Source organism: Caretta caretta, chromosome 8 (genome assembly GCF_965140235.1).
Source record: "Caretta caretta isolate rCarCar2 chromosome 8, rCarCar1.hap1, whole genome shotgun sequence".
NCBI lineage: Eukaryota > Metazoa > Chordata > Testudines > Cheloniidae > Caretta > Caretta caretta.
Window position 1 is genome coordinate 109,281,170 of NC_134213.1, and position 26,909 is coordinate 109,308,078.

General features: G+C 56.9%; 1 protein-coding gene across 16 annotated transcripts in view; it reads left to right on the forward strand.

Annotated features, from left to right (window-relative positions):
• Window positions 1–4,835: 4,835 nt before the first annotated feature.
• The window catches only part of ELOVL1 (ELOVL fatty acid elongase 1), an 82,850-nt gene continuing 60,776 nt past the window's right edge, over window positions 4,836–26,909 (forward strand). For 5 of the 16 annotated variants that reach the window (XM_048862475.2, XM_048862477.2, XM_075131931.1 and 2 more), the window contains exon 1: window positions 23,469–23,762. In XM_048862475.2, the coding sequence (XP_048718432.1) occupies window positions 23,568–23,762 (195 nt within the window). In that variant the 5' untranslated portion in view covers window positions 23,469–23,567. Of the gene's footprint in view, window positions 4,927–14,637; window positions 14,765–16,172; window positions 16,451–18,485; window positions 18,572–20,538; window positions 20,729–23,468; window positions 23,763–24,240; window positions 24,531–26,909 lie in introns of those variants that run through there. The other 11 variants (XM_048862484.2, XM_048862482.2, XM_048862486.2 and 8 more) reach the window with 9 other exon arrangements.

Genomic DNA, 26,909 nt, shown 5'->3' on the forward strand with positions numbered 1-26,909 from the left:
AGTGTGCCATATGGTGGTGCAGGGGACACTGGGATCTCTACCCACAGGGCAGCACATCTTTTGCCAGGACAGCTTCTCACCATAAGGACATATGGCACTGGCCAAGGCAAACAAGTGTGAACACACTCTGATGACATAGTAAGGTCAGTAGCTGTATGCTGGGAACTGGTAAAGCTTTCTAATGTAGACATGGCATTGGGTGTCTTGCTGCTTTGGTTACACTCATGGTGTGAAGGCTTTCTTCATAATTAGAGCTAGAAACAATGGTTTTTAAATTAAAATTGAGGTTGTGGGGCTGTGTCACACGGGTCTCTGCCTATAATTTGGGGTGCATGTGTCGTGCACTTTCTCCCTGTGACAGAGAAGAGTGTCTCCAATCAATGAAACCCCAAACCCAGCTTGCTCTGAAAGGTCCGTCTCCAGGTCCCTGTGTGAAGCAATACGTTTCAGACTGTTGAGCGCTGTCACCTCTGCTGGGATGCTGCGTGCTCCTCCTGCTTCTGCTCTTGTGGGTTTGTGTTTTCCAGCAGTGCCTGAGAGCTCCCCGTGAGCTCAGCACTGAACAAACATGTGTTAAGAGGACAATCCCTGCCTCAAGCACTTACAGTTTATAGGGCACCAAAGGTAGGTGGAGCAGAGCGTGGTGGGTGTGGTCATAGAGGAAGGAGGGTAACTGCTCAAGCACACTGCATTTTAGCATAATGATTTATGGCTCTCCTCTTCTTGGCCAATACCAGCTGGCAGCGGCCTGCAGGCATCATGCCCCAGATGAGTTTTCAGAGGAATATGATGGCCGTGGCAAAGCAGATTTAGTCAGAAGTTTCCACAGGGGGACCAGGCAGTGTGGGAGGAAGCATGAAAGTGGCTGTGGGAAAACCTGTCAGCATGAAGGTGATGGTCAATGTCACCATGAGCCATTAGAGCATCTAGGTATGGTGCCTGCCCTTCTCTCAATGTGCTGTCTCTGGCACCATTGACAGAAATGGAGGGCACTGTGCTTGGTTTAAGGCAGGGGTTCTCAAACTGGGGGTTGGGACTCCTCAGGGGGTCGTGATGTTATTACATGGGGGGTTGCAAGCTGTCAGCCTCCACCCCAAACCCTGCTTTGCATCCAGCATTTATAATGGTGTTAAATATATTTAAAGGTGTTTTTAATTTATAAGGGGGGGTCGCACTCAGAGGCTTGCTATGTGAAAGGGGTCACCAATACATTGCTGAGTTAATGACAAATGTCTGGTCACCACACAACAGGACCCTCCCACATGGGAACCTATGAGGGGATGGTTGGTATGCTGCTACTGCCTGTGTGTTGCTTGGAGCATGTCTACATGCAGATGAAGGTGTGGATTTAAACTGATTTAGCTGATCTGCTGGAAAGAGGCAGTGCGGACACTTTAATTTCAGTTTAAACTGCATTGGTTTCAGTTTGGTTTAAACTGATTAGGAGCAGGTTTAAATTACACTGCAGTAAGAACATCCACACCCAGGTTTGCACCAGTTTGACTATACTGATTGAAAATTTGTGTGGAGACAAGCCCTTGCAGACATCTGAACTTGACCTCCTTTGATTCATAAGCCTAAAGCCAGAATGGACCATTAGATTAGCTAGAGTGGGGTGGGGGGAGGTATTTTTTCATGCTTTGTGTGTATAAAACGATCTTCTACACTTTCCACAGTATGCATCCGATGAAGTGAGCTGTAGCTCACGAAAGCTTATGCTCAAATAAATTGGTTAGTCTCTAAGGTGCCACAAGTACTCCTTTTCTTTTTGCAAATACAGACTAACACGGCTGTTACTCTGAAACCTTACTCCCAATATATCACAGCCAGAGAATTACCCTGTACTGAACCAAATTTATTGTGTTTGACTTATGTCTTGTCAGGACAGGGAAACTGACTGGCACTAGCTTTAACCCTTACAACAATAAGCTATTAATAATAATAAACTATTCTGGAATAGCTCCCTGTCATTGTATTCACTTTAGTCTTTAAATCGCTCTATTCAGGCATAATCAATGCACTCCCCTAGTGGAGTAAAATCACTTTTATTCCAAAATAGCACCCACAGGGTAGCTTTCCTGCAACAACCATCCTGGTCTACAAAGAGAAATGACTAACCCTAAAGCATAACTTGTGTTTGATAAGTTTCAGAGTAGCAGCTGTGTTAGTCTGTATTCTCAAAAAGAAAAGGAGTACTTGTGGCACCTTAGAGACTAACCAATTTATTTGAGCATCAGCTTGCATCAGCCACAGCTCACTTCATCACTGAATGCATCCAATGAAGTGAGCTGTAGCTCACGAAAGTTTATGCTCAAATAAATTGGTTAGTTTCTAAGGTGCCACAAGTACTCCTTTTCTTTTTGTGTTTGATAAAAGCATCTCCTCCGAAAGGCGTCCAGTCTGGTTTGAAGACATCAAGAGATGGCCAACTGTCTCAGCCAATGAGCCGGTCCAGCAGCTGACAAACACGTGATGTGGATGCAAGGCAGGAGTGTGTATGAGCTGCTCTGTTCAGGTATCTGCTCTCTCTCACACGTGCGATAGTGCTGGAGTGATGGGAGGAGGGTGGGGGGCAGTTATAAAGAAATTTAGTTTGGACTCACCCCACCAAACAGTACAGTGCAATACTTGGATAGTGAGCTTGTGACCAAAAGCAAGAGAGAGAGCAATAGCTAAGAGGCACATGGATCCTGGAGCATGCTCTGATGGGCCATCAGAGGACTGGTACTAAGGACTCCTGGGGTTTATTACTGATGCTGGAAGTGGGGTATTGGTCAGTAGCCAGAGCAGGAGTGTGTGATCAGGACTCCAAGCTTCTGTTCCCAGCTCTGACCCTGAATTGCTGGGTGACTATGGGGAAGTTTCTCTGCTGTTCTTCCCAGCTGCACACAGGGGTTAATCTGCCAGTCGCCCCACAGGGGTTGAGAGAGCAATAATGTTTGGTGGCTCTGATGAAAGATGTTCGGTTTAAATGCACAGTTGTGTTATTAGATTCTTGGTAGCACCCCTGGAGCTAGAGAAGTGCGGAGATGTGCTGTGGGGGTACAAGCAGGGGGTGTGGCCCTACCGAACTCTGGAAGTGAGGTCAGTGCTCCCAGTTCTTGGACAGGACGGAGTGGTAAGCAGGCTAGACCAGGCTCCAGGACTGGCTGGGGAAGGTGATTAACCTCATGAAATCCCCATGGGCGGGGAGGCCCTGAGAGCTGCAAACTGGAGTGTGAAATCAAAGGAAGCACCCAGTCCTGCCCCCTCACCTACTTTGGGGGTGACTCTGTGTTTCCTACTTTCTCAGTTTAGGGGAATGACTCAGGGTGGAGTGACAGTTCTGCCAGCAGCCAAATCCTCCTCCCCCCCAGCACTTCCCACCTGCTGGCGGCCCCGCCGATCGGCTCCTCCCCTTACCCCCCAGCACCTCCTGCTGATCAGCTGTTCAGCGGTGGGCAGGAGGTGCTGTGGGGGAGGGGGAGGAGCAGGGGCTGGAAGAGGTGGAGTGAGGACGGGGCATGCTTGGGGGAGGGGGCGGAATGGGTTGGAAGGGGGGAGGAGCAGAATGGAGGCAGGAAGAGGCAGAATGGGGGTGGGGGGGTCGAGCACCCCAGGGGAAATCAGAGAGCCGGCGCCTGTGGTGTCCCATCCTGGCAGACGATGACCTGGCCTCACTTTCACGTGTCACCCCCCGACTGGGCTACTGGCAGGTATGAAAGCACCAGCCCCGAGGACACTACGAGGGGTACAGAACGCTGCAGTGCCCACTCAGTAACTCATGCCACACCAGCACTTCAAAGGCCGGGCCAGGGCAACTAATCCTCCTGGGGAATAATCTGAGCCCAAAAACTCAGTGGGAAGAAGAAACGCAGGGAACAGGAAGAAATGAGAGAGCCCAAGCGGGGAGAAGGTAACAAGACACAGTTGCAATGGAATATGGCTGGAAACAGGCCACGGCTATTTGGGGCCGCAGGGGTAGAGGCATCAGGGAAGGAAGGCCATTGTCTCTCTATACAAAGCCCTCTCAGGTAGATAGGCACAAAGTGGAGGCAGTTCAGAGAACAGCAAGAAAGTGAGGGGCTGACGGACATATTGAACGGTCGAGAAAACGCAGAGCTTGGCTGTGCGGCCATGAAGGGGAGCATCAGGAGCGTAAGGACCGAGCGGAGAGACGAATTCTGCTGGGTGGGAAAAGGAGTTAATGGGCGAAATTAAGAGAGGGACAATTTAGGCGGAGCATCAGAGGCAAACTCCCTGATGGGAAGCTGTACCACGCTGGGGATTTAGCACCTCAGGGAGCCCCTGCACGGGTCTTTTAAAACGGGGCTGCCCCAAACCCAAGGAAACGGGCAAAGAGGAAAAGGCTCTGCCTTGGCAATGGAGATAGACTCAGCTGGTCTTTCGTTGCTCTTTGTTCCGTGTTTGTACAGCGCCTAGCACCGCCCCTGGCTCGGGCTCCTAGATGCCCTGGTACCACAGGTCACAGGCCTAAATCATCAGGAAGCTCTGGAGGGTCTCAGACCCGACCCTACGAGCTGGGGGCTCTGCGCCATGGGGCCGGCCGGCCGGGGACCGGCTCGCACTGACACTGGGCCGGGCCGAGCCAGGCGAACGCCGGGCAGGCGGCGGAGCTCCAGGCTCGTCCCCGCCAGGGCTCGGCCCCGGGCCCCCCGAAGCAGCACGCCCAGGCGGGCGAGGCCGCGGCCGCAGCCCGGGGCCGCAGCGGGGCGAGCCCGGCTTGCAGCAGGCTCCGCCCGGCGCCGTCCGCCCCCGCGCCGCGAGGGGGCGCTGAGGGGCGGCTCGCTCCGCCCCGCCCCGCCCCGCCGGGCCAATCAGCGGCTGCCGAGCGCCGGGGGCGGCCCCTGAGCGCTGGGGTGACGGCGCGAGGCGGCCGCGTCGCCGGGGCAGGAAGCGCCGCGAGCTTCGGGCAGCGCCAGGCGGGTGAGTCCCGCTGCGGGCAGCGCCGGGCCCGGCCTCCGTCCTGGCCGCGGCTCCCGGGGGCGCAGGACCGGACCGGGGCGGGGCAGGGGACTCTGCATTCCCGGGGGGGGCACAGGGTAGGGTGCTCTGCATTCCCGGGGGGGGCACAGGGCAGGGTGCTCTGCATTCCCGGGGGGGGCACAGGGCAGGGTACTCTGCATTCCCGGGGGGGGCACAGGGCAGGGTGCTCTGCATTCCCGGGGGGGGCACAGGGCAGGGTACTCTGCATTCCCTGGGGGGGCACAGGGCAGGGTACTCTGCATTCCCGGGGGGGGGGGGGCACAGGGCAGGGTACTCTGCATTCCCGGGGGGGGGGGCACAGGGCAGGGTACTCTGCATTCCCGGGGGGGGCACAGGGCAGGGTGCTCTGCATTCCCGGGGGGGGCACAGGGCAGGGTGCTCTGCATTCCCGGGGGGGGGGCACAGGGCAGGGTACTCTGCATTCCCGGGGGGGGGGGGCACAGGGCAGGGTACTCTGCATTCCCTGGGGGGGGCACAGGGCAGGGTACTCTGCATTCCCTGGGGGGGGCACAGGGCAGGGGGATGGGGGCACAGGGCTGGTCCCTGGCAGGGCAGGGTACTTGGCATTACCTGGGGGGGACACAGGGCAGGGGGATGGGGGCACAGGGCTGGTCCCTGGCAGGGCAGGGTGCTCTGCATTCCCGGGGGGGGCACAGGGCAGGGTACTCTGCATTCCCTGGGGGGGGGGCACAGGGCAGGGTACTCTGCATTCCCGGGGGGGGCACAGGGCAGGGGGATGGGGGCACAGGGCTGGTCCCTGGCAGGGCAGGGTACTCTGCATTCCCGGGGGGGGCACAGGGCAGGGTACTTGGCATTACCTGGGGGGGGCACAGGGCAGGGGGATGGGGGCACAGGGCTGGTCCCTGGCAGGGCAGGGTACTCTGCATTCCCTGGGGGGGGCACAGGGCAGGGTACTCTGCATTCCCTGGGGGGCAGGGCAGGGGGATGGGGGCACAGGGCTGGTCCCTGGCAGGGCAGGGTACTTGGCATTCCCTGGGGGGGGGCACAGGGCAGGGTACTTGGCATTCCCTGGGGGGGGCACAGGGCAGGGTACTCGGCATTACCTGGGGGGGGGCACAGGGCAGGGGGATGGGGCACAGGGCTGGTCCCTGGCAGGGCAGGGTACTCTGCATTCCCGGGGGGGGGCACAGGGCAGGGTACTTGGCATTACCTGGGGGGGAGGGCAGGGCAGAGGGATGGGGGCACAGGGCTGGTCCCTGGCAGGGCAGGGTACTCGGCATTACCTGGGGGGGGCACAGGGCAGGGTACTCTGCATTACCTGGGGGGGAGGGCAGGGCAGAGGGATGGGGGCACAGGGCTGGTCCCTGGCAGGGCAGGGTACTTGGCATTACCGGGGAGGGCAGGGCAGGGGGATGGGGCACAGGACCGGGACAGGGTACTCTGCATTACCTGGGAGGGTGCAGGGCAGGGGAATGGGACACAGGGCTGGGGCAGGACAGGGTAATCTGCATTACTGGGGAGGGGTGCAGGGCAGCATAGAGGGATTGGGGCACAGGGCCGGTCCCCGGCAGGGTACTCTGCATTACCTGGGGGGGGGGTGAAGGGGGGGGAAGGGCATAGAGCTGGTTCCCAGCAGGGTGCTCTCTGCATTACCTGGGGGGTGCAGGGAAGGGGCACAGGGCTGATCCCTGGCAGGGTGCTCTCTGCATTACATGGGGGGTGGGGGTTGCAGGGCTGGTTCCCAGCAGGGCAGTGAGGGGATTGCGTGGGGAGGGTACTCTCTGCACTGCCAAGGCTGGGGAGGGGCTATGCAAGGCCAGTCCCCAGTGCGGGCCGAGCACAGCTATGCAAGAGCATAGCTGGGGATCTGATTCCCAGCACTGATCTCTTGCTGGAAGCCCTTGTGCTGAGCTCTTGGGGGAAGAGCAGGGTGGCTCCTAATGGGTGAGATGCTGCCCCCTGTCACTTGCTGGGGAAGGGGATGTGGGTCTGGTCTATTTCCCTCCAGCACTGCACATGGTGCCCCTGTGGTTGGCAGTAATAGTGTAGTGGTCTGAGTCATCAGGGATAGGGATTGGAATTGGAATTGGCCGGGGAAGAGCTTGAAAGACTTCAGTTGATTCAGCCAGCCTCACAGAGACTGCTATGGTCATCCACTCTGACCTCCTGCATAACACAGGCCAGAGAATTCCACCTACGGATTCCTGCACCAACCCCATAGCTCTGCTCTGGACTATGGCCTAGCTTTTTGAAAGCCCTCCAATCTTCAGTTGGCATCAACTTTACCCACTGCCTGGAGGAGACCCTTTCTCTCACTTGCAAAACTTTCCCAGGGCCAGGTCTGTGGCCAGGCTGAGACCGGCTATCCCTCTCTGTTCCTTGGAGAGTGGTTTCAGGTGTGATAACCCCTGCCCAGCAATACTCAGACAGGCTTGTGAGCCCCAAGTGGCTCTTTGATGTGTCTCCTGTGGCTCTTTGCAGCCCATGATATCAAACCAGTGGTTAATAATTAGATCACAGTCCGGATGCTTTTACTGTGTTGTTAGTGAACTGTAGTTGATATAATAACACTTGGTCAGTCACTTTGCTGTTTGTGTGTGTGTATAATATATATATATATTGCCCTGTCATAGTGCTTCAGTATGACTATATAGTACTATAGTAAAGGGAGGGAAATGAATTCACACCACTGTGGCTCTTTTGGGGACTGTTGATTGCTAATCTGGCTCCTGAACCACTGAGGTCTGAGTATCATTGCTCCTGGGCCATGTCTACACTATGGGGACTATAGTAGTACAGCTATCACACTGTAGCTGTGTCATCATAAGCCTGTAGTGTAGACACAGCCTACAGTGACAAAAGGGGTTTTTCCTCTCACTGTAGGAGTTGCACCTGCCTGAGTGGCGGGGCCTGGGTAAACAGAAGTGTTCTTCCGTCAGCCTAGCAGCAGCTTCCCCCAGGGGTAAGTCAGCATTGCTGGGGTGCACCGGGGTGCACGCTGTCACTAGATCAATTTAAATTTAAAGCCTAGACTAGGCCTAGGTTAATGACAAGTCACCACAGGTGGAGTCAAGTGGGTGGTTGTGTGGGAGGAAATGGGACCAATAATCAGGGTAAGTTTATACATGGGTTAGTTGTGTGCCTGCTGCAACAAGTACCTGCTATTAGCTGTCGGGCCCTGGAGGCCTCTTGACACAGAGGACTCTGGGTGGGATAAGGTGATGACTCTCAGAGTTTGTGCCAGAGCCAGCAGTGAAAAAGCGGGGAGGGATATGCTTGTGGGAGACAGCGAAGGATGGACATTGGCAGACCAGAGGCAGGAGACACTGATGCAATAAGATGATAGATGCAATAAGTGGGGCTGGGATAAGTCATGAGGGGTGTTCAAGGTGAGGATGAGATGCTTGTGTCTGAGGAAATAAGGAAGTGGAAGCCAGTGGAGGGACTTAAAGAGGGACTGGGAAAGGGTAGACAGAATTGTGACACATTGAAGTGATGCGCCAGGAAACTGATTTTTTGGCAGCATTGTTTTGATTGGGGTCGGAAGCTGAGATGTGAGGTGAGGAGCAACTGGACAGAGGAAAGAGAGATTTTTCGTGCACCCTCAAAGTGTGGCTCTCGGGGGGTGGGGGTGCTAGCGTAGCTCCCCAGTGCTGCTGCAGCTTGGGAGCAGGGGGGCTTGTAACATCTGAGACAATCTCTTCCCCTCCCCTTTGCTTTACATAGCTGTAGTAACACGGACACCTTACGCTTACACTCTGCACAGCATGGGAATCCTCCTCTTGCCAAACTCAGGGCTCTGCAGAGAGTTCGTGGCAGGGAGGCAAGGATGGTGTCCCAGTTAACCTGCAGGAAGTGGAGGACCTCACACTGGGAGATGTCTGAGATCCTGCAGCAAACATCCCTGCCCTTGTGAAAGGTATTATAGGATTCTCAGGCTGTCTACACTAGCACTTTTGTTGGTATAACTTATTTTGCTCAGGGGTGTGAAAAAAATCACACCCCTGACTGACACAAGTTTTACCGACAAAAGCTCTGGTGTGCACAGTGCTATGTCAGAGGGAGACGCTCTCCTGCCGATATAGCTACCACTGCTCATTGGGAGTGGTTTAATTATGCTGGCGGGAGAGCTCTCTCCCATCGGCGTAGAGCGGCTACGCTGGAGACCCTACAGTGGCACAGCTGCAGCGGTGTAGTTGTTCAATATATTCATTAATAATCTGGAGGATGGCGTGGACTGCACCCTCCACAAGTTTGTAGATGACACTAAACTGGGAGGAGAGGTAGATATGCTGGAGGGCAGGGATAGGATACAGAGGGACCTAGACAAATTGGAGGATTGGGCCAAAAGAGATCTGATGAGGTTCAACAAGGACAAGTGCAGAGTCCTGCACTTAGGATGGAAGAATCCCATGCACCACTACAGACTAGGGACCGAATGGCTCGGCAGCAGTTCTACAGAAAAGGACCTGGGGTTACAGTGGATGAGAAGCAGGATATGAGTCAACGGTGTGCCCTTGTTGCCAAGAAGGCCAATGGCATTTTGGGCTGTATAAGTAGGGGCATTGCCAGCAGATCGAGGGACGTGATTGTTCCCCTCTAGTCGACATTGGTGAGGCCTCATCTGTAGTACTGTGTCCAGTTTTGGGTCCCACACTACAAGAAGGATGTGGAAAAATTGGAAAGAGTCCAGCGGAGGCCAACAAAAATGATTAGGGGGCTGGAACACATGACTTATGAGGAGAGGCTGAGGGAACTGGGATTGTTTGGTCTGCGGAAGAGAAGAATGGGGGGGGATTTGGTAGCTGCTTTCAACTACCTGAAAGGGGGCTCTAAAGAGGATGGATCTAGACTGATCTCTGGTAGCAGATGACAGAACAAGGAGTAATGGTCTCAAGTTGCAGTGGGGGAGGTTTAGTTTGGATATTAGGAAAAAGCTTTTTCACGAGGAGGGTGGTGAAGCACTGGAATGGGTTACCTAGAGTGGTGGTGGAATCTCCTTCCTTAGAGGTTTTTAAGGACAAAGCCCTGGCTGGGATGATTTAGCTGGGGTTGGTCCTGCTTTGAGCCAGGGCTTGGACTCGATGACCTCCTGAGGTCCCTTCCAACCCTGATATTCTATGATTGATTCTACACAAGGGATTGGAGGGCTGGAGAAAATGCCTTAAGTGAGAGACTTAAAGAACTCCAATCTGTTTAGTTTAGTTTAAAAAAAAATCAAGAGGTGACTTGATTAGCATGTAAGTACCTTCATAGGAAAAAAAGAGCAGATACTAAAAGACTCTCTAATCTAATGGAGAAAGGCACACAAGGACCAATGGCTGGAAGCTGAAGCCAGACAATCAAATTAGTAATTAGGCACAAATGTTTCCTATTGAGGGTGACCTACAACTAGGACAAACTCCCAAGGAAGTGGAGGCCTTTCTGGAAGAGATGCTTTAGTCAAGCACAAACTACTGGTCGCAATAGCGGGGTAAATGAATCAAATTATCTGGCCAGTGATAGACAGGAGATCAGACTAGTGGTATGTCTACACTGCAATTAAAACCCACAGCTGGGCCATGCCAGCTGACTCGGGCTCATCGGGCTGTGGGGCTGTTTAATTCCACTGTAGGCTTCCGGGCTTAGGCTGGAGGCTGAGCACTAGGACCATGTGAGGTGAGAGGGTTCCAGAGATTAGGCTGGAGCCTGAGCCAGAATGTCTACAGCCCAATTAAAGAACCCTGCAGTCTGAGTCAACAGAATGCCAAATTGCATAGATGACCTAATGGTTCCCTCTGGCCTAAAAAAAATCTGACTAAATAAAGCTACTGAAGTATCACAGGAAAGATGGCAGTTTCAGGAGCCCACGGCCAGTACACTGGGATCTGGACTCATTGAGGCCTTCTCTAGAAGAGGATTTAAAAGTGTAATGTATGCCTGTAAGATGTGTTGTCCTGGCTGGTGTTTGTAATGCGGGCTAGCATCACGCTTTTAAATATTAGTCTAGACAATATGTTGGGGGGAGAGGGTCCCCTGATGAGTCCCCACCCTACTCCTGCAGCACTGTACTTCCTAGTACCACACTGGGGCATTGGGGTCAATTTGGTTTTGTTACCATATCACACTGTGAACTCATATGTTCATTATCACACTCATGGTTTCTGCTTTCAAAGTTTCTACTTCCCATTAAATATTGGCTTGGCAGTGCCTAAACTTTCCCATCCCTCCAAGGGTCTCTACCTAATTTAGGTAATCTATTTGGCTCCAGTCATTGTAGTATCTGGTGCTGCTGAGGAGACAGAGTGGAAATCAAGGCCCGCCAAAGGGAGGCTCACAGGAAGGGTTAGAAGCCTCCACAGAGTCATGCAAGGATCTCTTTGTGGATATCTGTCTGAACTCTGAACCTTTGTATTCTCCCATCTCTGATTTGAACTGTAACTTTGCTCTGTTGATTGTGGAGTTTCTGGCTCTTAACTGAGTTTGGCAACAGTGCCTCGTAATGATGCAATATCATGGGATGATATGTGAAACAGAAGAGAGGATGGGGAGTGTTTGGTCTGAGAAGATCTTCCAGATTAACCTAGAGGTGGTGCCCTGAGAATTAAATATTTATGCTACCCTCCCGGGACTGAGCATGCACCCTCCAGCAAGCAGTGCTAGCAGCCTCTTGTTATCTGGAAAGTTGTCCCTGTGTGTGGAGCCAGTTCCGCTTGAAACCCTCTTGACCCAATAAGTCTCAGGTGTATTGGTGGCCAAGGGGAGGGGGGCTTATAAAAGCTGGCACTTCCCCCTCAGCAAAGCTGGTAGATGGGGGCAGGGCACAATACGCACTTTGATGTATAGAATGCAAGAGTCGGGATGTGACCTGAAGCTTCCCTAGAGAGCTCAGTCCTGTGGCCTGCCAGGACCCCTGGGAATAACTGACTATTGGGGAGGGGGGGTCCTGCCCCACAAGAGAGGGGCACGAGGGTGACAGCAACAGAAGTCACAACCCAAGGAAGGGGCAGAAGTGGGCTGTGCTGCATGGAGGCTGGGAAGGCAGCTGTGCCTCCTCCCACAGGCCCCTCCACCTGAGCTTGGGGAGGCTCCTAGCCGTTGCCCCCTAACAGCCCTGCCCTGTCAGAGCCCTCTCCCGCTCCCTGAAAGCCCTGCCCTGCCCCCTCTGCTCCTGCCCCTTCAGAGCCCTCTCCCACTCCCTCAGAGCCATGCCCCTCCCCTGCCCCCTCACAGTCCTGCCCCTTCAGAGCCCCCTGCCCCAGCCCTGCCCCCTCACAGCCCTGCTCCTTCAGAGCCCCCCTCCCCCTCTGCTCCTGCCCCAGCCCTGCCCCCTCACAGCCCCCTCCCCCTCCCACTCTGGTCCTGCCCCTTCAGAGCCCCCTGCCCCCTCTGCTCCTGCCCCTTCAGAGCCCTCTCCCACTCCCTCAGAGCCATGCCCCTCCCCTGCCCCCTCACAGTCCTGCCCCTTCAGAGCCCCCTGCCCCAGCCCTGCCCCCTCACAGCCCTGCTCCTTCAGAGCCCCCCTCTGCTCCTGCCCCAGCCCTGCCCCCTCACAGCCCCCTCCCCCTCCCACTCTGGTCCTGCCCCTTCAGAGCCCCCTGCCCCCTCTGCTCCTGCCCCTTCAGAGCCCTCTCCCACTCCCTCAGAGCCATGCCCCTCCCCTGCCCCCTCACAGTCCTGCCCCTTCAGAGCCCCCTGCCCCAGCCCTGCCCCCTCACAGCCCTGCTCCTTCAGAGCCCCCCTCCCCCTCTGCTCCTGCCCCAGCCCTGCCCCCTCACAGCCCCCTCCCCCTCCCCCTCTGGTCCTGCCCCTTCAGAGCCCCCTGCCCCCTCTGCTCCTGCCCTGCCCCCTCACAGCCCTGCCCCTTCAGAGCCCCCTCCCCCTCCGGTCCTGCCCCTTCAGAGCCCCCTGCCCCCTCTGCTCCTGCCTGCCCCCTCACAGCCCTGCCCCTTCAGAGCCTTCTCCTGCTCCCTGCCCCTGCTGCTCCTGCCCCAGCCCTGCCCCTTCAGAGCCCTCTGCTCCTGCCCCCGCCCTGCCCCCTCCCCCTTCAGAGCCCTCTTCTGCTCCCTGAAAGCCCTGCCCCAGCCCTGCCCCTTCAGAGCCCTCCCCCTGCCCTGCCCCCTCACAGCCCTGCCCCTTCAGAGCCCTCTCCTGCTCCCTGCCCCCGCTGCTCCTGCCCCAGCCCTGCCCCTTCAGAGCCCCCTGCCCCCGCCCTGCCCCTTCAGAGCTCTCTCCTGCTCCCTGAAAGCCCTGTCTGCCCCCTGCCCCTTCAGAGCCTGCCCCCTCTGCTCCTGCCCCAGCCCTGTCCCTTCAGAGCCCTCCGCCTGCCCCAGCCCTGCCCCCTCACAGCCCTGCTCCTTCAGAGCCCCCTCCCCCTCTGCTCCTGCCCCAGCCCTGCCCCCTCACAGCCCCCTCCCCCTCCTGCTCCCGCCCTGCCCCTTCAGAGCCCCCTGCCCCTGCCCTGCCCCTTCAGAGCTCTCTCCTGCTCCCTGAAAGCCCTGTCTGCCCCCTGCCCCTTCAGAGCCTGCCCCCTCTGCTCCTGCCCCAGCCCTGTCCCTTCAGAGCCCTCTGCCTGCCCCAGCCCTGCCCCCTCACAGCCCTGCCCCTTCAGAGCCCCCCTCCCCCTCTGCTCCTGCCCCAGCCCTGCCCCTTCAGAGCCCTCTCCTGCTCCCGCCCTGCCCCTTCAGAGCCCCCTGCCCCCGCCCTGCCCCTTCAGAGCTCTCTCCTGCTCCCTGAAAGCCCTGTCTGCCCCCTGCCCCTTCAGAGCCTGCCCCCTCTGCTCCTGCCCCAGCCCTGTCCCTTCAGAGCCCTCTGCCTGCCCCAGCCCTGCCCCCTCACAGCCCTGCCCCTTCAGAGCCCCCCTCCCCCTCTGCTCCTGCCCCAGCCCTGCCCCTTCAGAGCCCTCTCCTGCTCCTGCCCTGCCCCTTCAGAGCCCTCTCCTGCTCCCGCCCTGCCCCTTCAGAGCCCCCTGCCCCCGCCCTGCCCCTTCAGAGCTCTCTCCTGCTCCCTGAAAGCCCTGTCTGCCCCCTGCCCCTTCAGAGCCTGCCCCCTCTGCTCCTGCCCCAGCCCTGTCCCTTCAGAGCCCTCTGCCTGCCCCAGCCCTGCCCCCTCACAGCCCTGCCCCTTCAGAGCCCCCCTCCCCCTCTGCTCCTGCCCCAGCCCTGCCCCTTCAGAGCCCTCTCCTGCTCCCGCCCTGCCCCTTCAGAGCCCCCTGCCCCCGCCCTGCCCCTTCAGAGCTCTCTCCTGCTCCCTGAAAGCCCTGTCTGCCCCCTGCCCCTTCAGAGCCTGCCCCCTCTGCTCCTGCCCCAGCCCTGTCCCTTCAGAGCCCTCTGCCTGCCCCAGCCCTGCCCCCTCACAGCCCTGCTCCTTCAGAGCCCCCCTCCCCCTCTGCTCCTGCCCCCTCACAGCCCTGCCCCTTCAGAGCCCCCCTCCCCCTCTGCTCCTGCCCCCTCACAGCCCCCTCCCCCTCCCCCTCCCACTCTGGTCCTGCCCCTTCAGAGCCCCCTGCCCCCTCACAGCCCTGCCCCTTCAGAGCCCTCTCCTGCTCCCTGCCCCTTCAGAGCCCCCTGCCCCAGCCCTGCCCCTTCAGAGCCCCCTGCCCCCTCACAGCCCTGCCCCTCCCCCTCACAGCCCTGCCCCTCCCCCTCACAGCCCTGCCCCTCCCCCTCTGCTCCAGCCCCCCCCCCGTGGCCGGGGCGGGGCCGCCGCTGTGATTGGCCCGGGCGGCTCCTGCCGTGGCGGTGCCCGGGGCCGAGTCGGGCCCTGCCCAGCGCCGGGGGCCGCCGCCCGCTCTCTGCTGCCGGCGGGCGGGAGGGAGGCAGGCGCGGCTCCGCGGCCGGTGAGTGGGGCCGGGCCGCGGGGCGGATCGCGCTGGGGAAGGGCCCGATGCGCGGCAGGGGGCGCCGCGGGGCCGGGGCTGGGGCTGGGGCTGGGGCTGGGGCCGGGCCGCGGGGCCCTGCCAGAGCCGGGGGGGACAGGGCCGGGCTAGGTTCCCGAGGGCCCCCGGGCCTGGCCCTTGGGGGGGTCCCGGTGCCCGCCCGCCCCGCGGAGCCGGGCCCTGGACCCGCGGCCCCCCAGAGCCGGCGGCGCGCCCCCCAGAGCCGGCGGCGCGCCCCCCAGAGCCGGCGGCGCGCCCCCCAGAGCCGGCGGCGCGCCCCCCAGAGCCGGCGGCGCGCCCCCCAGAGCCGGCGGCGCGCCCCCCAGAGCCGGCGGCGCGCCCCCCAGAGCCGGCGGCGCGCCCCCCAGAGCCGGCGGCGCGCCCCCCAGAGCCGGCGGCGCGCCCCCCAGAGCCGGCGGCGCGCCCCCCAGAGCCGGCGGCGCGCCCCCCAGAGCCGGCGGCGCGCCCCCCAGAGCCGGCGGCGCGCCCCCCAGAGCCGGCGGCGCGCCCCCCAGAGCCGGCGGCGCGCCCCCCCAGAGCCGGCGGCGCGCCCCCCAGAGCCGGCGGCGCGCCCCCCAGAGCCGGCGGCGCGCCCCCCAGAGCCGGCGGCGCGGCTCAGCCCTGCTTGGGTCCGGTCGCGGCCGCGCGCAGCCGGGGGGCTGGCGACCCGCTGCCGCCTAGCTCTGGCCGGAGGGGAGCAGGAGAAGGGGCGGGGGGGCCCGCCGGGGGGCGGGCAGGCATGCATTTGCCAGGCCTGCAGGTTCGGGTTGGAGGTCACGAGCGTGACCCCGAGTCCCTGGAAAGGGGCTCTGGCTGGCTTTGGAGGGAAGCCTGTTGGCCTCGGGTAGCCGGCTCAGCTGGGGAGAAGTTGTTGCTGTGGCTTCCTGGAGAGTGGCCACCCGCTGGGGAGCGGGTGGCTGGGTGGCTAAAGTGGCCTGACTCAGTTGTGTGGTGCAGGGACGGCACATAGGTGTTCCCCTTGTGCAGAAGGCTTCACCACCCGTCCTGGCCGCAGGCCGAGTTCTGACCTGCGCCCCTCCCTAGGTGCAGCCTCCAGTACACAGGGTGAAAACGTGTGTGTCCCAGGCGTGAGCTGGTGTCCTTTCAGTCTCCGGGCACACATCCTGCCCTGCGGTAATACTGCATGCTTGCCTCAGGCCAGGTGCTCCAACAACAGGAGCTGCAAATGTCAAGTGGGTGGCACAGATTCCTCTCCGGGCTCGCCCTCTGTTCTCTCCAAGGCAAAGGAGCCCAGTGCCATCTTGTTCTTCCTCTTCGTTCACACCCTTGCTTGTCTCTGCTACTCCCAGTCCTCCCCTCTGAACTTTACTCTTGTCTCCTATCTCATATACCTGGCCTTCTTTGGCAGCCTTGTCACATACCTGATGGCTCTACCCCTTCTGAGCACCTCGCTCTGCCTGCATCATCTCTCACCTGGGCTACTGAAGCTCTTCCTGAGGGCCACCCCAGTTCTTCGGTGCTGGACCATTCTCCTTGCCCCCAACAGTTGCTACTGCTTCCCCCTCCCTTAGTGGGTGCCTTGGTTCTAAGGGAGTTCCTGTCCTGTTACAGCTAGCAACACATCTGTGACCCGGAGAAGAATTCAGGGGCCCATTCCTAAGAGAGGCATCTTTGATTGGAGAGAAGGTAAAATTCAGCTGGGGCTGCACCAGTGGGGCCCCTGTCTTCTTGGTTTCAAATTCATGTCTCCTGCACTCTGAAGCCAAAGCTGGAGGGAAGCTGCATGTGCTGTATAAATAAGGCCCCTGGACCCAGGTGGATAGGTGGCTGAGGGCAATTGTTTTGGGACACAGAAGGTCGGATCTTCAATTGGGAACAATCACATGTGACGGTGCCCGCCTCTTGCTGCAGGGCAGCATGCTGTCCCTTTGTAGCTGAGCCTGCAGCAGGTGCCATGCACAGACCTCTGCATTGCAGGGCAAAGGCACTCTGACTCTTGTCATTGCCTGACTGCTTTGTAGCATGAGAGCTCCTTCTCCCTTCCAGGCCACTGCATCAGTGTTCCATTGAGAGATTCCTCCTCCCCTCCCAGTTGTGCTGGATGGCAGTGCCAGGCCTTGTGCACTGCCTGTAATAAAACATTGACTTTCATGAGCTCCAGCTCGCGTAGGTGCATGGCCTCTGTGTGGGTTTCTCTCCGGAACATCTGTGGGAAGGAGGCTCTTGGGACCCTTGCAGCAGTAGCACTAGGAGGCCAGTGCCAGACTCTCATGAGGCTTGTGGCTTTATCATGCACAGGGGATCTGTGCTGCTGCTTGTGTAGGGAGGGGGAGAAGAATTTCTAATCTGGACCACATAATTCAGTAGCTGTCAGCCCCCACTCCTGGGCGGGACTGCGGGTGACTCAGCAGCTTACTGTCCCGCTTCTTCCCCCTCTGCATGTGCTTGCCTTTCCTTAGAGCCTTCTTGGGATGTGGTCAGCATGTGTGGTGGGTGAAGTGGGGCTGTACACAGAGGCATTGTGGAGCTGGTGGGCAGTTCTTGTATGTGCATCTGGGCTTACTCCTGCTGCCTGGCAACAGGAGTGGCAGTCTCTCTGCCGTGCTCTGTACAGCTGCCCCTGGGATGACTTGCTTTGTTTTGGGTACCTTAATAACTAGCGAAATGGGAGAGTTCAGAGATGCTGGAGGCAGCAGCCTGGCAAAGAAGTGGCTGCGGTGGAGAGGGGTGAAATGAGAGAGGCAAGTGGCTGCAGGGGCGATAAGCAGACTGGGCTGATAGACGGGGAACTCCTCCTGTCAGGCAGCTAAGGAAACTTGCCTTGGGAAGGTCTCTGCCCCAGGCCTGAAGGGCATCAGCCACTGTGTGGATGGCAGGCATGTATCCTGCTGCTGCGGGTTACAGGCTCTGGGCTGGGCCCTCTTCGCACCTTGCAGAATGTGGACAGGGCAGATCCTGGGCTCGGCTGTGCTGACCTTCCAGCCAGACCTGCTAAACAGCTTCCCAGGTATAGAGGGCTCCCTGAATCAAACTGCCTGCCTAGTGGCTAGGGACTGGAGTGACACTGCTGGACACTGCCTCATGATCCTGGGTAGGCAGACAGGTGCTCGAAGGGCTCAGCTAGCATGCTGAAAATAGCTGTGTGGACATTGTGGCTCTGGCAGCAAGTCAGGCTAGCCATCTGAGCTCAAGCCTGGGCAGTTGTATGATCTTGAGCTTGGGTGGCTAGCCTATGGGAGTGTCTACACTAGAAATGCTGCAATGTAGACACTATTGCAACAGAAGGGGTTTTCTGTCTCTGCAGTAAATCCACTTCTCCAGGAGCTGGTAGCTAGGTTGATGAAAAGTCGAGTTAGCAGTGTCTACACTGAAGCTTAGGTTGGCTTAACTATGTCTCTCAGGGGAATGAACTTTTCCTACTCCCTGAGCAATGGAGCTAGGTCAACATAAGTTTGTAGTGAAGCTCTGCCCAAGGCGCAGTGTCCGTACAGCCATTCTTAGCATACTAGCTTGAGCCCTGCTAGTGTGAGTCTGTCTGTCTGGGCTAGGAAGCTTGCTTCCTGATGCAATGTAGACATGCCCCTAGAGCAGCGGTAGTCTATTTTTTGTCACAGTCCAAATTTCTTGGTCAACATATAGTCAAGGTCCAGACTCTGGAGGAAAAAAATAATTTTTCTCTCTCTCTTCCCCCCCCCCCCCACCCCCACCCCATGATGATAAGTAAATAAGATTTTGGGATCCGCTCAAAAGCATCTGGCAGTCTGGATTTGGCCCACGGTCCGCCTGTTGACTTCCCCTGCCTTAGAGGTTAGTGCATACTGGTCACCCTGCAATTCTTTGTTCCAGTGACAGTGCCCAGTCTTCAGAGTAACATCCTGGCTCCAAGCTGCTACATGCTGCTTTCTCTACCACACCACATGGTGTGGAGCTTCCAGGCCCTGCAACGCACAAGCCAGGCCTCTGCTGGGTTCTGGTCTGTGCAGTTTCAGGGGGAATGAGGGAAGGAGTAATGCCACTAGGTATGGGAATTTAGATGGTCCCCCAGGGCAGAGAGTTGCATGGGAGGAAGCACAAGACCCCAATTCCCCACTCGCTCCAGAGCAGGTAGGACAGCTTGTTTGTTTGTGGGGGAGTGGGTAGCAAGCCTTGTGCTTCCTGAATCTCTGAGCCATGCTGAGTGAGTCTTCCTGGTGCTGTGCGAGTTGGGGGGAGGCCCAGGGTCTCTTTCAGGTTGCATTGTCTTCTCCCCCCATGTTGGTCTGGATTCAGGGGAACCGCCTATATGCCCTACAGGAGTAGTAGCAGGGAGAGAGCATTCTCTCCCTGTACCTGGCCTGCATACGGACTGAGCAGGGCAGGTACAGGCACTGATCCTCCTGCAGCGATGGGGAGGGGTGAATGGTGTTCTGTGCTCTGCTCTTCCCCAGTGCTGCAGAGCCATGAGGAGCATAAACCCTCAGAGAGGCTCTGGAAGAAACCTCCACATGTTCAATTAGATGGTGGCCTGCCTGAGCCCTGCCACTGCACAGCTGCTGGGGCAGAGGGAGCTCTCTGGCTGAAATGTCTTGCCCTTTCCTGTCAGACGGGTGGAGCAAGTTTAGATGCCTCTGGAAAAGAGCCAGTCCCTAAGAACAAGAACTTCTCCATGCCGGGAAGAGCAGAGATGCTAGGCTCTGGAAATGCAGTCATCCCTGCTGGCCCAGAGTGCTGGGGAAGCTGTCACTTTCTGATAACAGCAGTATGAGTTTGGATGCTATACTCTCCTGCCTTCTTGGAGCGTTCTCTAGCTCCAGTGGAGGAGCGGGGGCTAGAGAATTTTGTGGACATGCCTAGGGGCAGGGGATCTCATGGGTTCTTCATTTCCTGTCCTGTGCCCTGTGAAGGCATCATTATGGGAGTAAGTTCACTCTGATCCTCAGAATGGATCAGGATGGGCACCTGTTTACTGGGAGTGAAACCTGAGAACCTGCTGTAGGAAACTACCTTGCTTTGATGCCAGGTATGGTCAGCTAGCTTGCTCCCTGTGGCCTTATAGCATCACTTAGTCTATGATCCTGGTTGTTGCCTATAGGACACCTGGGATGGCTTATCTCATCCCAGCCTGTGATATGAAGGTCAGTCCGTGTCTCCCAGGCTCTGCCTGGGGCCCCTGGGAATCTGCAGTCAGGTTCTGGGCTGATCGGTGCATCCCCATGGGCATCGAATCCAAAGGTTACCCTGGATCATGCTTTTCTCTAGTGATCGGTGGGAAGAGTGGGGCTGCAGGGAGGGCAGGGCCTTTCCTGTCCCTCTGCCTCTGTGGCCTTGACCTGTCAGTCTTTCCATTGTTGAGGTAGGGGCTGGGGAGCCTGTGTGAAGATGCTCGTGTGCCTCGGGTTTATTGGGAAACGTGACTTCCCCATAGGATTGGAGCCCCACCAGAGTGTTATCAACACAAAATGCCCTTTGCCCTACATAAAGAGTGTGTGGGGAGGGGAGAGACGCTGGCTATGGGGAAGTGACCTCTCAGAGCAGGGTGTGGGGGCCTGGGGTGTCAGATGTTGCAGAAGTGCATTCCATAGCCTAGTTCTGGCTCCTAGGTAAACTTTCTTTCTCCCTTCTCCACGCTCCCTTTGCTGGCTGATAGCTGCATTCTGCTGGGAGGTAGATAGCCCTCAGGGGAGGTTGTGCTTGCAAAGGGAGAGGCATCTCTTGGGTAGTCAGGGCTGATCCCAGGGTGGGGTTTCAGTCCTCACAGTGCCCTCGAAGTCTTTCTCCTGGTTCTTGCTTTCCAGACCCTTTAGTGTGCCTGTGCCCTTCTTCAAGCTCTCTGTTCAGTCCCTGTCGAAGTATGATGCTGCGGCCAAGGCCGAGCCAGGCCAAGAGAGTGGAGTAGTAACTGCTAACTACAGGGGCTGTCCCAGCAATCAAATTGAAGCCTTGCAGCATGGAATTTGAACTTGTGTATGTTTTCAAATAACCGAGGTGGGTGCTAGTGAAGCCCTGTCTGTTCTCACCCAGTAGTGGGCTCCCCTGGGGCTTTGGGCCAGGGAATGGGACTTCCGGCTCTGCCTCTGGAAGCCTGTCCGCCTAACCCATGTACCTGTCAGGAAGCTGTTCCCCTTGGGACTTAACTGCACTCTTCCCTTTCTTGTAACACTGTTCCTCCACACACACTCCCCCTTCTACCCCAGCTAGTTTTGCTCTGCCTTGGCCTCTCCACGCTTTCGATATTTGTATAGAGCTGCTGGGATCCACCTTCTTAATCATCGTTGGGCTGGGCTGCCTGTGGTTGTGTGGTCTAATCACCTTCCCACACAATTGTTGTTGATTACTAGCGCAATGTTGGAGATTCCACACACCCCACAGACTGCAGGCAGCTCAGAGCAGGAAGAGCTCTTGCTCTGATAACACTAATCTCATCCCTTCCTGCTCCCGATGCTCTGGCCAAGCCTCTCTGGTTGCTGCTCCCTTTTTTACCTTTGCTTGTTTCTGATTCTGTGCCACTGCTCGTGGAGGCTGTGTTCAGACATATTAGTGCAGCTGCTCCTCTTGATAGATTCACTGCTGTGAGGCAATGAGAATTGAAGGGTACGTCTATACTGCCAAAAAAGATCCGTGACAGGGAGTCTCAAGGGCCTGGGTCAATTGATTTGGGCTTGCAGGGCTCAAGCTAGAGGGATAAAAATAGCAATGCAGATGTTCCCACCCAGGCTCTGAGACCTGGCTGTGTGTGTGTGATTTTTTCTTTTTTTTTTTTCCCTCCCCACATACACACAGTCTCCGAGCTCAGGCTCCAGCCCAAGCAGGAATGCCTGTACTGCTATTTTTTTATCCCCATAGCACAAGCCCTGCAAGTGTGAGTGAGTGGACCTGGGCTCTGAGACTTGCTTCTGCTCTCTTCTCTCCACACCCCCTTTTGCTCTTTTCTAAGATTTCATTCAAGGTCCTTGAAGGGCTTTATAAACATTCCTGCAGCCTGCCCAAGTCCTTCAAAGGCAAGGAAGTGATATTGAAACACCACCCCCTTCACAGATGGTGAAACTGACTTGCAGAGATGGGAAGTGACTTGCCTAATGTCACTTGGTGATTCTGCAGTAGAGGCAGGAATAAAATCCAGACCAACTGACTCCAGGCCTGTGCTGTAACTGCACAGGCCCCTTCCTCTCAGCAGTGGGGCTGGCTGCCAGTTGTGTTTTTTTTTTTTTTGCAATCCCAGACCCTCCCTACCCATATGGAGTTTATTAAACACTCCCTGTTAACACTTGTGCCTTGTGAACTTTTGAAATCCAGTACACTAGAGGAACAGATGCAGAGCATGCAGTCAATTCACTAGTGTGATGCCACCAGCCCCGAGCTAGCTTAACATTCTTGGGTTCTAAAGAAGTGGGTTTTTTACCCACAAAAGCTTATGCCCAAATAAATCTGTTAGTCTTTAAGGTGCCACCGGACTCCTTGTTGTTTTTGTGTGATGTAGGAATCTGTTTGGTTAAGGGTGTTCTGCTGGAGAGATCTGTGTAGGGAACTCCCCCAGGAGTTCACTGACCTGGGCGTTTGAGTATTTTGGTCCAGCAGAACTCTTCAGTCTTTTTCTGACTTGCAAACCTGCACCAGGCATGTGGAATCAAATGGTAGGAAGGGAAAGCTCACCTTTGCCCTATTTTAAAGCTGCTGAACTTGTTCTGCCAGACTTGAATCCAAGAGATTGGTGCCATGATGCTGGAGTTTTTTGCTAGGTACAGGAGACTGCTGAGTTGTCTTCATGGCATCTCTGTAGCTACTCTGGGAGGCACAAGTCTAAGCATCTCTGGGTTGCAGTCTGATGTCTTCAGGAAATGACACTGCTGGAGGGTCTGCTCCTTGGGCAGACACTCCAAGCAGCCTGATCGGAGGCTGGAGTCCTTGGCTGCTTCCTGCCTTTCTGAGAGTTAGAAATCTCCTCATGTGTCAGGTGCTGCTGGGGCTGTAGGGAACAATGCTGAATTCAGTGCCTTTTTCCTCACTTTGGTCTGTTGCTCCAACCCGCTAAGGGGTAGATATTGAGTACGGTTTTGCCCCGACCACACTGGGGAAAGAGATGGGCTTGGCTGTCCCATAATACTCAGCATGGCAACTTTGGAACGTAGCGTATCCTCAGCATGATGGTACTGCTTGGCCTTTGCTTATTCAGTTCCTCACCTGTATAGAAGTGCTTGGGCAGCATCCCATGGCTGCTTCTGTGAGCGACCTAATCGTCGGCCATGGCTGTTTGCCATTGTGACAAAGCAGGACTGTTCTTAATGTTTCCTCTGAATAGTGTGGGGGTGCTTCAGTTTCTCTTATGCAGTTCTTAAGTATCTAGGGGGTGGGATAAGGGTGTATGATAGTTGCAGAGCCCTAGAGGGCAGGTGTGTGCAGGGGTCTGGACTCGGAGAATGGCCAACACCCTGTTTCCTGGCAACTGATGGCCTGGGCCCTTCCCCCCTGCAAGGTGAGAGCTAAAAGGCTGGAGAGAAAGGAATCCAGTGACCTCCTGGCCCGGGAAAGGGACAAAGCCCAGAGGAGGAGGGGCTGGAGAGAGTTTGGGGCTGGCTGGGGACATGGAGTGAAGTGCAGACGGGGTTGTCTGGCTCACTGTCCCCCAAAATGGACCCATCTGAGGGGTCCTGTTCTCTGTACCTACAAGCTCTGTTTTAGACCATGTTCCTGTCCTCTAATAAACCTTCTGTTTTTCTGGCTGGCTGAGAGTCACGTCTGACTGCGGAGTTGGGGGGCAGGACCCTCTGGCTTCCCCAAGACCCTGCCTGAGCGGACTCGCTGGGGGAAGCACACAGAGGGGCAGAGAATGCTGAATGCTCCGAGGTCAGACCCAGGAAGGTGGAAGCTGTGTGTCCTGAAGACAGGCTGCTCCCAGAGAGGAGACTTCCCCAGAGTCCTGCCTGGCTTCATGGGGAGCAGTTCCAGAGCATCTCCCAGGGACTCCGTGACAACTGGTGGCAGGGGTGGGATGTACTGCACCCCGTGGATGGCGCTTCCTTCAGTAAGTGACTGGGGAGCAGTAAAACGAAGGGAGACTGACGAGGACCAGGCATGCTGAAGGTTCAGAGAGGAGTGGTTTCGGGGGGGGCGGTTAATCCCTGGGAGTGTGTGACCAGCAAGAAGGACTGTGCAGTAATGGGGTCCCCCTGGGGACTGCAGTGAGCAGTCTCAGGGCTGGAGGAGCCTGCGGCTTGCCCCTGGGAGAGAGAAGGACTTTTGCAGTAACAGGGTTCCCCTGGGGATTGCAGCGAGGAGTCTGCAGCTCGACCCTGGCAAAGAGGTGGTGACCTTGAGAAGGGCTGGCACACTAGGGGTTCTCCCTGGAAACCATGGGGAGCTGAGAGCACACAGGCCTGTGAGTCCACAACAACTTGGGAACAGCAGAATGAGGGCCTATCACCGTCTCCTTAAGAAGGACATTGTAGCCCTGTGCAAAAAGAGAGGGTTACACATTGGAAAGTTCACCAAAGCACAGTTAATCGTGCAGCTGGAGGAGGATGACCGCTCTAAGGAACAGATTCCTGACCCAAATGGGGCTATAGCAGGATCTGGGAGCAGCTGGAGTAGTAGCCAGGCATCCCTAAGACTCCAGTCCCCACCAGACAAGGGTCTTCACGATCGGGTTCCCCATTGGGGGATTGGAGACGGACGGGATTGGAGCTGAGTCCGAGAGAGCAAGAGGACTGTGAGAGACAGCGAGAGCCCGAGAAAGCTGCAGGAGCATGAACTGGCGATGGTGGAGCGGAGAGGCATAGGGGACCTCCCAGGGGTGAGTGGGGATAGACCCCGGGGGGCCAATTCTGCAGGGAACCTCAAGACTAAATTGCTGCCCCTGGTTAAGGATGGAGGGGATGTGGATGCCCACCTCACTGCCTTTGAGCAGGCTGGAGATTTGAACAAGGGGAACCCTGCGGAAAAGCCCTGGTGTCTAGCTCCCTTGCTGGGTCCCAAGGCCATAGACTCTGTCAGCCAAATGAGTGGGGAGGTGGACAGGCTCCCACTCCTGACCCCAACCTATATGTCTATGTGGCGTTTCCTGGGGTTGGGCCCCTCGGACCCCCAGTGGGAGCGGAAGGTGATGGTCAATGGGGAGACATTCCTGGGGTGGCGAGATCCTGGGACAGAGAGAACTGTTGTCAGGCCCGTGGTGGTGCAGCCTCAGATGCTGAGGGGCTGGGTGAGGGTCCCAGGGATGAAGCACCTCTCCCTGCCTATGGCCCAGATCCCTGTGCAGACACAGGAGGGGTAGGGCTGGCTGGTCGTTGGGGTTCTCCAGGATATCAGCTGTGAGCCCCTGTTGTGGGGTGACTGTCTCTCTTTGGGACAGGATCCAGGCCCTGCTCCTGTAACAGCCGAGGGTTTGAATTTGAATCCAGGGAACCAATCAGGGGAGAGGGAAACAGTCAGTGAAAATGCAGATGACCTGGCTGGCAGCGGGGAGGAGCTGCTAGGCTTAGGATACCTGCCTGCCTGTAACCAGACCCCTGGGACTGGGTGGGACAGAGGGATGCTCCCCGCCCCCTTGCACACCGGCTCTGATGCAGTGAGGAAAGCAGCGAGTTCGCTGCCTGCCCCCACTGGGACAGCAAGGGCAGCGCTGAGCACAGTGGGAGCTGAGACCCCAGCTGGGGGGGGAGGGGGGGAGACACAGGCAGGGCAGGTTATCTGTTGGGAGTGGCAAGGTGCTTGGTAAGGAAAGTTTGGATGAGCCTAGGCAGGCTTGTGAGCTGATGGCTTTGTCTAGTCAGCAGGGTGGGAAGGCGAGGAGAGTGGAAGATGAGTGTCCCTGTACCTTACCTGTTACCTGGGTGGAGAATTGGGACAGTGAAGGAAATGTGCCCGTGTCTTTCAGGGGTATTGACTTCCCTATGGAGGGAGCTACCCCGGTTTCCAAGCAGTTGTCTGTGAACAGCCTTGTTTGCTGGGATCAGGGGAATGAGATCCCAAGCTGGGTGTCTGGTAAAGGAGAAAGTGTCTCCGGCTCTTCTTTGTCTGTGGAGCAGACAGAAGGGGCCTTTCAGCCTGTGATGGTTGAGGGTCGTGCAGTTGTCTCAGAATTTGGATTCAGCTAAAGCCCAGGAAGGGAATGGTCCTAAGTTTGTGTCTGCTAGGGAGATTGGATGCGACCTTGTTACAGTGCCAGTTAGTGTCTATGTAAAATCCCAGAGACCAGATAATTCTGGTGCTTGTATTTTGCCTGTTGCTAGTGTGTTGTTGGGAAAGGGTGTAGCAACTGTGTCTAATCAGGGTGAGATCCTAGCCAGGGCACAAGGAGAGCATGAAGGTGATTTGATTGTGTTACCTACTGAGGGTGTGGAAGCCTGTAGCAAGAAGGAAAAGATTCCTGAACTTGTGTGTGGCAAAGGGAAGGAGAATGCTTCTGACCTTTTATCTTGGAAGTCTGTTTGCCTGAAAGGGGATTGTGTAGGAATCCGCTTGATGGGCCAGAGGTAATTCTGGATGTAAGTGAGACCCAGAAAGAGTCTGTTGTTGCTCAGGAAAGTGTTCCTCTAGGTCAAGCCCTAAATAAAGAGGGTAAGGGCAGAATTTCTGTGAGGGGTGAATTGTTGCATAGAAAAGCCCCTAGGGAAAGGAATCCTCATGGAGTCTTTGCAAGCAGTTTACTGCAACTGAAGGGTGTGAAAGTGATTTAACCAAGAAAGTTTCAGTTCCTAACAGCCAGAAATTTTCTGTTGTGAATGGATCCACTGACTTTCCTGTTGAAGGATCCAGTGTGGATAACTTTGAGAAGGTCTCAGATGAAGTGAAAGCTGTTAAGAAAGTTAAACTGTCCTGTAACCAATTGGCTGTGTTTGGCCAGCTTGTTGGGGAGAAGACCCAATCCCAGTTTGACCACCGGGTGTTTTGGGGTGGCAAAAGGGCACGGGCCACATAAACCTTCCCGCATGCGAGTGCTATCGACCACCCTGACCTAAGGGAAGGCATGAAACTGGAAGGGCCTGGTGTAACTCCCACCAAGGAACGGGAGAGATGCTGGGGCATCCATGGGAACGTTGGTGGCTTCAAACTTCCCCAGGTCACCAGCTAAAGTGACCCCGCTAAGTCCGGTCTCGAAGGGGGGAGGGATGTGACGAAGCGGGACTGTTCTTAATGTTTCCTCTGAATAGTGTGGGGGTGCCTCAGTTTC